The sequence below is a fragment of the Solea solea genome, chromosome 21 (assembly GCF_958295425.1).
Source record: "Solea solea chromosome 21, fSolSol10.1, whole genome shotgun sequence".
Lineage (NCBI taxonomy): Eukaryota > Metazoa > Chordata > Actinopteri > Pleuronectiformes > Soleidae > Solea > Solea solea.
In genome coordinates, this window is record NC_081154.1 from 11728240 (window position 1) to 11738510 (window position 10271).

Consider the following 10271-nt stretch of genomic DNA (forward strand, 5'->3'; position numbering starts at 1 on the left):
ATATGTATATGTATATATATATATATATATATATATACATATATGAATGATGGGGCTCCATGCTCTTTGATCTTTATGTACTCAATCAACAATAGTTTCAGCAATTCAGCATTCAACAATGATTCAGTTTATGAAATTTTTCTTTATAAAGATAAAATAAAAATGAGGTTTTATTTAAAAACAAAGAAAAAAAATGTGTTAATAAAAATATACAAAGAGCTTTATACTGAAACTTATTCACCGGAAGTCCACGTGCTTACGCAGTCATGATGACTTAACACTTTCATAGTAGAACGGTTTAGCTCTAAATCAGAGTATTTGCATTGTCTTCGACGGTTAACACCACCCTGCACTGTTATTTGTGTAAACATGGATATATTTTTGAATATAATGTGACGAAACTGTTACACCAGTCAGAACACGAACGCTGACTCGTCGCCGTCCTGAAACCGTTTCTCCCGTTAGCTTAAATACCGGTCATGTGGGTCTTCGGCTACGGTTCTCTGATATGGAAAGTTGACTTTCCTTTCGAGGAGAAGAAAGTGGGCTACATTAAAGGCTTCAGTCGTCGGTTCTGGCAGGGAAGCACCGACCACCGTGGAGTACCGGGGAAAGTGAGTGCACCTGCGCCTCAGTGTACCTGTTATTACATGTTTTAAATGAGTTCTAGATACTTAAATATAAATTGGACGTTATAGTCCACATGGAGGAAGATTAGCTCTTCGCGGTTTAACCACATTGAGCAGCTTATTTTGATGTAATTACTACAAATGTTTCCGTCATTGTCGTTACTGGCAATTTACAAAATGATATGGTAATATAACACATAATGCATTTTAGTATTTTATTGCCAAGCAATAAGTAATATGTTTGCCCTTTATAAAATTGATAAATATAATAAGTACTTCCTGAGTAACTTGCCTATGAATCACTGATCGTGATTCATTCTCTTCAGCTCATCTTTCTTTATCTGTCTTTAATCTGTGGGTAGTTTTACAGTACAGTACAGTATTACTATTTCTACATGTTTTTCTTGAGTGATCTATTTGGCTGTTTGTGTTTTGCCTGTGTTTTTAAGTGATTCTGTTCCTCTGTTTTTACAGCCTGGCCGTGTTGTAACACTGGTGGAGGATCCTGAGGTAGGACATTCATTCATTCATTCATTCATTCATTCATTCATTCATTCATTCATTCATTTTCTACCGCTTTATCCTCCACATGAATCGTAAGTTGTTGTCCAAGAACACGAGTGACGTTGGTGTAAACTTGATTAGAAATTAATCTTGTGATTATTTTATTATAGTGTCTGCTCTTCTAGCACAAAGTGATTGGATGTGTTGTTTTGTATAGCTATTAGCTCCAAAAATACCTTTAATATATTCAGTTTACAATTATATAAAACAAAGAAAAGCTACAACCAGTCAATTTTTCCTCGATAAATGTGTAGTAATTGATTATTAATTAATCATGTCAGATAATCAGACTGATGTATTATCTTAGCATGGGTAGTTTTCTTCGTTTTGTGTTTTGTTGTTTTTTTTAAAGAATTTAATGACTAAATGAGCAGTGTTTATATATTTTGTGTCACTGCAGCCCATAGAGAAAAGCTTCAAATCTTCTTGCAGAAGTAAACAGCCATTTTATACAGGATTAAAAACAGTCTGACCAGACAGAGTATGAAGTAAAATAATTGAGTCACTGCGTTACAAGCAGGAATAACACAATTATTTTCAGTTATTGTGATGATTAATTTCTTAATTAAAGTATTGATTTTTAATATCATAGTTAAAAAAATGCACAGTCAAGAACATGATATACACTTACTGGCCACTGGTTTATGTGTACCCTGATGAAATGTCAGGTGTAGTCTGCTGCTGCTGTAGCCCATTTGCACCAAACATTTTCTTCCACAGAATTGCTGCTCACTGGATATTTTCTCTTTTTTGGACCATTCTCTGTAAACCCTAGAGACAGTTGTGCTTTAAAATCCCAGTAGATCAGCAGTTTCTGAAATACTCAGACCACCAACAATGGTGCCAATTCAAAAGCACTTGATTCACCTTTCTTCCTTCTTTCTGATGCTCAGTTTGAACTTCAGCAGGTTGTTTTGACCATGTCTTCATGCCTAAAGGTATTGAAATGAGTTGCTGCCATGTGATGAGCTGATTAGATATTTGTATTTACCAGTAGTTAAACAGTTATACCTTAAGAAGTGCCTGTTGAGTGTATATACAGTATGTAAATATACATATATACACACACGCACAGTGCATTTGGTCTTGGTTAGTGTGTCCTTTACTACAAAGTACTGTAAATAAACGACATTTGCTGAACTAATTGTAGATAGTAAGATGTATACATTTTATCGCTACATATTAACTGATATTAAACTTTTTCATGTTTTTTTATTTACAGTCATGTGTTTGGGGTGTTGCCTATAAGCTGCCGACAGGCCAAGAGCAAGAAGTAAAGAACTACCTTGACCACCGAGAAAAAGGTGGTTACCAGGTCATCACAGTGACATTTCACCCCCGTCCACCTCTTGCAGCGCCCCCTGACAAGGCGCTGCTCTACATCGGCTCTCAGGACAATCCGGACTACCTTGGTCCCGCCCCACTGGAGGAGATAGCCAAGCAGATCGTGAACTCTGCGGGTCCAAGTGGGCAAAATTCAGAATACCTTTTTCAGCTGGCTGATGCTGTGAGGACAGTGTTGCCTGAGGACTCAGACAATCACCTGTTTTCTCTGGAAGCTTTAGTGAGAAAAAGACTACAAAATGGGCAGAAACACACAATCAAACAATGACCAAACCAATCTGTTTTGATTAACGATATAGACAGCTGGATTGGGCAAATAATCTCAGGGTTTAGGATACACATGGGCCAAATGAGGATGTTTGTGGGGCTCAGAAAATATGTACACAGTCTTGTCTCCATACACTGTAAAGAAAATATGATAACACTGCAAGTAATGTAATAGCTTAAACTGAAAGATGTTTCAAAATGAGGCCCCCCATTCATAATATCTAATAAAGGTCAAATGTTTCGGATCAGTACATGTTCTACGTTTGGTATGTTTTTCATGCATTTCAAAACACTGCACTACTATTAATCTTTACTCACAAGAGGATACACAAAATATTAAGAATTTAAAGAAATAAGAAAGGGACATACAAGAATATAATCATGCTGTGATGTACTCAAGTGCACCTTGTTGATTCCAGACAGTTCTCACCTTGTCCCAGTATCTGTACCTTGCTGCCAGCAAAGGCGATCAGCTACTTCTCATTCTGTCTGCACATGTCTCAGCACAGTGAACATGAAAGTCAACTGCGCTGCATCAGAACAAAATCAACATGCTGGATAACAGTGGTGACAGGAATATCTGTCACACAAACTCACACACAGAAAGAAAGAAACAACAATATAAGCATATTTGCAAAAAACAAACATAAAACATGTAATCTATGTATAATGATGTGTGTATGATTGTGTATGAGTGTATGTGCTTGTATTTGTTACCTCTCAAGGACATTTCGGCATAAAACCTGGTTCCTAATGAGGCAGAACCTCATTACTGAGGAACTGGTTTGAATTGTGGTAAAGGTTAAGATTAGGGTTTAACTAGTTATAGTTAAGGTTCGGGATGATGCTTTGTTTAGGCTGTCTGAATGATTCCTGAATGGAATCAATGAACATCTTCAAAATTATAGCTCTGTGTGTGTATATATACATATGCATGCATGCTGGGAGCTAGTTGTGGTGTTTGGTTTAGTTGCCAACAACAATTACATTTGTCCCTGCAGCTCATCTAGTTTAACAGGTTTCCAGATGAAACTGAAGACTGATCTTTGTCATCACTGACTTGAAAGATTGTATACTGTGTTTATGAGCTTATGAGGTGTGACGTTCATCTTGCACATGCCACACTGGGGCAGAAACAACAGGGTGTATTCTTCTGGAGTTCATCCCTGCATTCTTATTTACACGTCAAACGTCTTTTTGTATAAACAAACTAAAGAAACGTCTCATCTGTTTGAGCTTTCTGTGTGTGTGCGGAACACACATCGGCAACATACAACCCTGGGGCCTGATCTGGCCGGTGAAACAGTCCTCCGGGGTTACCTGAAGTTAGCTCAATCAACCTCGTGATATCCGTAGCGATAGAACAGGAGCTTAGATGAGAAAACAACCTCAGAAGCAGAAAAGTTGCCTCGGAGTGAAAGTCTGATGTGGTGAAACATATGGAGACAATTCTCAGGATCTGTTGAGTGCTATACAGACCAAACATTTCAGTTTTGCACCTTCACACTTTTGGCATTTAACGAGCGGAACACAGTCAGACTTTTATGTTGAAGTAGTCGCAGGAAAGGAAATCTATCAGTGAGGTTACAAAAAATATTAAGATGGGTTTAATGATTATTATTTCTTTAAAACTATGTATTTGTGGCCCTTCGCTTGCTTCATTTATGTCAGTGTGGCCCTCTGGAAACAACTACTGTGTGTGATGTGAATGTGTATATGGACTGCATGTATCGTACATGATCAGTCGACTCCAGCAACACACGCCACACTCATTGCTCTTCTTAAATGAAATACGTGTCACTTTACCAATGATGCAGTGAATTTATTCAATTTTCAGTGCTGAGCTACTGTATAATACAACACAGTCGTGCGTGTAGGTACTTGGTACACCGGCACAGCATATGATAGATTTAGTAATTTGTCTTATTCAAGTACGCTTATAAATGTTACATACATTTATATCAATTACACAATTTATTACACATATTTTATATGGTAATACTGTCGTATTACAAACGCCATCACATTGCCAGTGTTGGATTACATCATAACTGAATATATACCATTACATTTTGCAGTATCTAGTACTGTTAGTGTAAGTTTTTAGAAAGTAAGTACATATGTTTATATCATACACACATTTTATTCTTATAGTTTGTGAAATACTAGCCAGTTTTACACTTTTTATGTGTGATTTAAAGCTGGACTAGGCAGAGTCACTGGGAAAATAGCTTCTTGTTGAGTTTGCTGCTCTTTGTCCTATGAATAGATGCACTTGTTTCATAGACAATTTCTCAATTTGTAACTCTCTGCTGATTTCGACTCATATTTTATTGCCTTTAGTGCCAGACTCTCTTTAATACTCTTTCATTCTTTTATTTTTTTTGGAGCATACACAATGTTTGTTGGTTAATCCAGCACCAGAAATGGCCTGTATGCAGAGTAGATGAAGAGGAATGTACTGTATAGCCAGGAGTGTCATCTCTCTTAATTGGTCAAATTCCCCTGTCACACACTGAACTTCTCTGTGATCTAATCTCGAAAGCAGCCTGTGATGGGATTTGGAAGATTTGACCTGAACATGGCTGAAAATATTCTGCAAAAGTAACAAAAAAGCTATTCTAAATGGTGGTTATTTTCTAAAGTACAATGGCCACCTTTGGGGCAGTTGAACTGCTTGATGAGACGGAACAAACACCAAAAAGTCTAAAATTTGAGACACTTTTGCCCAGAGCTAAATTTCTGCTGGGTTTTTGCTGAAGGCCAACCGTGTCACATGAGGAAGTTGAAGCAGAGCTCTGTGCCGCCGTAACATTATCATGCATTATTCTACCAGGCTTCACAGAGAGCTCCAGTTTCCCCAGTGTTACAGGGTATAATTATTTTTCCATGCCGCTGGTCAGTCGGTCTGTAAAGGGACGCGGTGGGGGCGAGACAGCTGTCTGTCTACGCATAGTAGCAGGGTGACACCAGCAGGTCCGTGAGCACCAGCAGCTGATCATCGGTGAAGCTTTGACGATGCTCCTGCCAGTTATCGTGGTGAGTGCGTCTGAACTCCGACAGAGTCTTCTTCACCGTTATCTGGAAACAGCAACATAATCGTAACATAGAATCAGAAGATCCAGAATGATTATTTAACATTTATTTAACCAATGTTTATTTCATTTAAATTCAAATATAATACAGTGTTCAGGCATCATCCAATAATATGATTATATAAAATTGTAGTAATTCTTAACTACGTTTACATTATGCTGTACATGTAATTGAACAGCAGATTGAGTAGAAAAAATATTCTTCAGAGCTTCAACTATATTCATAAATCACTGACAAAAACATTTATTATTGCGAAGTGGAGAATTTGAAATACGAAAATACTAATTAAATAATTCACTTTGGCTTCTTGAACAGGCTAACATGAACAGATCTAAGTTTAAGAGCCATTTCAAATATACCAAGGTTTTATTGAGTCATAAACCAATGTTGAATCTTAGATCCAGTAAAAAATGCAATTATAAAAAAAAGTCTTAGTCCTTCAACTCGTACAATTGGTTTTTATCAGCCAACTCCAACGAGCAGGAGGGAGAGAAACTAGTTTGCCACTGTGCAACTGAAGATATTTGGGTCCTGAAAAAGCATAATGCAGCATATAATTATTTCTCATGACATTAATTTTGGTTTCAGTATAGATATTTTTAAACCACTTCAAATACGAATTCAAGCCTATTGAGTGAAATTATCCCTGAAGAATACACAACTGAGCAGAGCTTGTTTGCTTATGGAAAATAATTTTCCATCTTGCAGAGTAAATGCACATTTACCAACTTGTTTGTTTATCACAATTAGGACATTTCCATTAAGCCCTGCAGTAAACTCCTGCAATAAGGAGGATGTTGATAGTTCTTTGTCTTGCTTCATTTGTTTTGAGGACCAGGAAAAAAAAAAGTTAAGAGCACATAACAGCTCTTGCAAACAGCCTCTATCTATTCTTAGAATGAGAACTACCATTAAGTTTAATGGTGGAACTTGAATATGGCTGAATATACGTAATTGGTTCCTCTTTTAAGCAGTAAATCTGGACATCCACAGTGTGAAATGCAGTGTACAATCCAGCAGCATCTGACAATCTTTCCTGTATTTGTGTCATTTGCTGACAATAATTAAAAACTGATGAGGTCATCATGATTCATTGATGTTAAAACGCCTGATGTAACAATTTAAATACACAACGTAGAAATTATTCAAAGAGTTTGGAGTGAAAAGTTGGTGTGGTTCAACAAGGACACGAAAACAGGGCATTAAACTCATGATTGCCATGACCGAGGACATAATCATGACTTAAACATGACAGTGTTGTGACGACCCTGTCTAGTTTGTTAGCTGTGTTGTCGGAAAGGATACTGGTTCTGGGTTTTCCTTTTAAGGCACGTGTCAAACTCAAGGCCTGTGGGCCACATCCGGTCCACAATACAATTGTGTTCGGCCCTCGAGATAATAGACGCTCTTCTACAATTTTACTACTTAGATAGCGTGTAAAGTAAAATCTTGGGTGCAAAGACGTTGTATTTAGTATATTTGTAGGCGTTCTGGACTAACATCAACTACACCAGTCAAAGTGTTGCTTGTCATTCCCCCCTAAAAGCCAAGTGCACCTGTGCATTGATATTTAAATGGGAATGCAGGAAACCTGAATAAGGGCATGATTCTCTGCTGAGTAGATGGATCTGCTCGAGTGCGAGGAGAAGGTGCAAAATAAAAAATGTGTTTATATAAAGACAGGTTTGAGAAACTTTAAATAAACGTGCCACAGGCAGATGTGAAGATAAGGACAAATGTTAGAAGTTGATGGTGACACATGAATGGTAACTGCCTGTATGTATTATAGCACTTTTCTTCTTGATAACCACTCAAAGCTACTTTAAACTGCAGTTTTTGCCATTTACCCATTCACTCACACTTTCATACAGCACATCTATGTGCATTTTTCTATCACTCATCTTTCATACCCATTCACACACAGCCGTCAGGAGCAACGTGGGGTTATGTGTCTTTCCCAAAGACACATCGGCATGTAGACTAGCTGAGCCAGGAATCAAACCCACAACCTTCAAGTTGAAAGACGACTGGCTCTACCACTGAGCTAGCGTCGGCACTTATGTGTGATACAGCTTGTTGGTATTTCAATTCTTAGCTGAATCAGCAGTATAACAGTTTACTCATGAGGAGAGGAAGAGACAGATGTACAGTAGCAGGATGTGCACATGTGTCTTTGCACTTGTATGCATCCTGTGCTGATGAGAATGTGGTCCTTGTCTGGTGGACCCTCTGCCTCCATGTCTACTGATCTTCTGTCCCAGCAACTGCACAGGATAAGGAATTGTGGAGTGTGAACCCACATTTATGTGGCACTTCTAATGTGCCGCATAAATACACCTAAAAATACTGTGCTTTGTGTCGTTTTGCATCAGCGTAAGCCGGAACCACATCTTGGCTTTAAACGTCTGGTAAATATTGAGTACAGCTAATGATTGTCTAAGATACATGTGACTAGAGGCCTGTGTGTGCTGTTCTACTGTACTAGAGCAGAGGAAATCAGTTGTGACAGATGGAAATTGCATTGCTAAATTGCAGCATTACAGCATTTTTATAATTTATGTTCTTTTGAGAATACTCCAACTGATGTGTATATAACTTTGTATAAAACAGCCCCGCTTCCATGGGTAAATTGATTAATCAATTAATTTTATTTTATGAAAAAACTATCCATTGTGTCCACTAATTTATCTTCACCTGACACATCTTTAATTTCAAATTTGATCTCTGATTTTATATTATTTGACCACTGCCACAACTTTAAATGACCATCATCACTAGCGCTCTCACTCTCACACACCTGGTCCTGCTTGGCAGCAGCATGTGTTGCTTTTGTTTGCTGTATTATTTTCCCCACACTTAACACCAGCCAGACACCATGAACACACAGCCACACTTTCCACAGCTAATTCACTGACTTTAGTTCATTATTGTATTTTTGAGAAATAAATGTTAAATATTCTTCTAATGCCATCCATTGTGTCCCTGCCAGTGTTTGTCATGGCCTTTGAGCCAGGTCATGACAGTGTTCAAAGAAAGCAATTAAATGAGACTTCAGGAGGAAGAGGAACAAGGTGCCTCCAGCCTAACAACCAACACTGCTTTAGACTGGATTAGTTCATGTCCTTTGTTACTCTGCAGAAAAACCTCCTGCTACTTCTACCATTTTACACAGCATTCAAACAACTATGATTTGCAGTAACCTTTGTAACAAATTAACAGTTTAATTCATCTACACAAATATATTTTCAACTGATTACTAATGTATTTTTTTTCTTGCACTTTACTAGAAGAGCACTAAATTATCATCATCGGTGTATTATTCAGACTCTGCACTATGTATGTCTTCTTCATGCCTGATGTGAGGCCGAGGCACAATTTTCTCCTCAGTTGGACAATGAAATTATATTCTTTTAGCTTATTCTATTGAGCTAGATATTTGTGTGTGTGTGTGTGTAAATGTGTGTGTGTGTGTAAATGTGTGTACCTCTATAGGCTGTGGGTCGTTGAGGTGGTCACTGAGGTCCATCAGTATCTGAGGCATCCAGTCTGGGACGTCATAGGGGCTCGACAGGATGCACGCACTGAGGCCGAGCACACCGGCATGGCGCCGCACTAAGTCTGCACAGGCAAGCACGCGCACACACACACACACACACACACACACACACAAGCACACGTTTATGTGCCCGTCACAATCAAACAGTGAAGCAATCACAATAATACTTGCCCTATTACCCTTTCTTATCCTAGGGGAATTGTAAGCCTTGAAATTATTAGACCTATTTTAACTGGCCATTTGTGGTATGTGCGTGTGTGTGTGTGTGTGTGTGTGTGTGTGTGTATATGTATACCTATGGAGGCCAGCTCTCCTCTGGCCTTGGGGAGTCGAGTCTGACTCAGCGTCTGGAGTTTCGTCTGCAGACTGAAGTCCAGGGGGAAGAAGTGGCACTGCAGTAAACCACTGAGGGTGGTGGCTGCCATGTCCCTCACCTAAAAGGAAAGGAATGGAAAGGGGGTGGAGCAGTGAGAGAGGGAGAAATTGTCTGAATTTAAAAAGAGAGACCCATGAAGATCAGAACTGACAAATAGAGGATGTGGTGAAAAGTGTGAGGTAGTTTCAGGGCAAAGAGTGCATTCACAATTTATTAAAGGATGTGAGTGCAAGGAGATCAGGGGGAAAGTGAGGTCCATGGGACAGAGAGGAGCAGACAGGGAGGTGGAGGAGGGATAGATGCTGAGTTGAGCTGAGGTAAAATTCACTTGCAGAACATCGCTGCCTTCCTGCATCACTTTGCATAAATTATGAATAAGTACTGAGTGACGGTTGATGCATTGGAACAGACACTGATACAAAGACAACACACTCACCAG

General features: G+C 38.7%; 2 protein-coding genes across 3 annotated transcripts in view; one reads left to right on the top strand and one right to left on the bottom strand.

Moving 5' to 3' along the window:
• The first annotated feature begins 239 nt into the window (after positions 1-239).
• On the top strand, positions 240-3055 carry chac2 (ChaC, cation transport regulator homolog 2 (E. coli)). Its single transcript, XM_058621882.1, has 3 exons — positions 240-614; positions 1104-1139; positions 2416-3055. The coding sequence occupies exons 1-3, from the start codon at positions 480-482 to the stop codon at positions 2803-2805; spliced, it is 561 nt and encodes a 186-aa protein (XP_058477865.1). The 5' UTR covers positions 240-479; the 3' UTR covers positions 2806-3055.
• Positions 3056-4611: 1556 nt separating this feature from the next.
• psme4b (proteasome activator subunit 4b) overlaps positions 4612-10271 on the bottom strand; it is a 42477-nt gene continuing 36817 nt past the window's right edge. For both annotated transcript variants that reach the window (XM_058621836.1, XM_058621837.1), the window contains exons 45-47: positions 9752-9890; positions 9385-9518; positions 4612-5885 (exon numbers count right to left, since the gene is read on the bottom strand). In XM_058621836.1, coding sequence (XP_058477819.1) covers positions 5751-5885; positions 9385-9518; positions 9752-9890 — 408 coding nt within the window. In that variant the 3' untranslated portion in view covers positions 4612-5750. The remainder of the gene's footprint in view (positions 5886-9384; positions 9519-9751; positions 9891-10271) is intronic.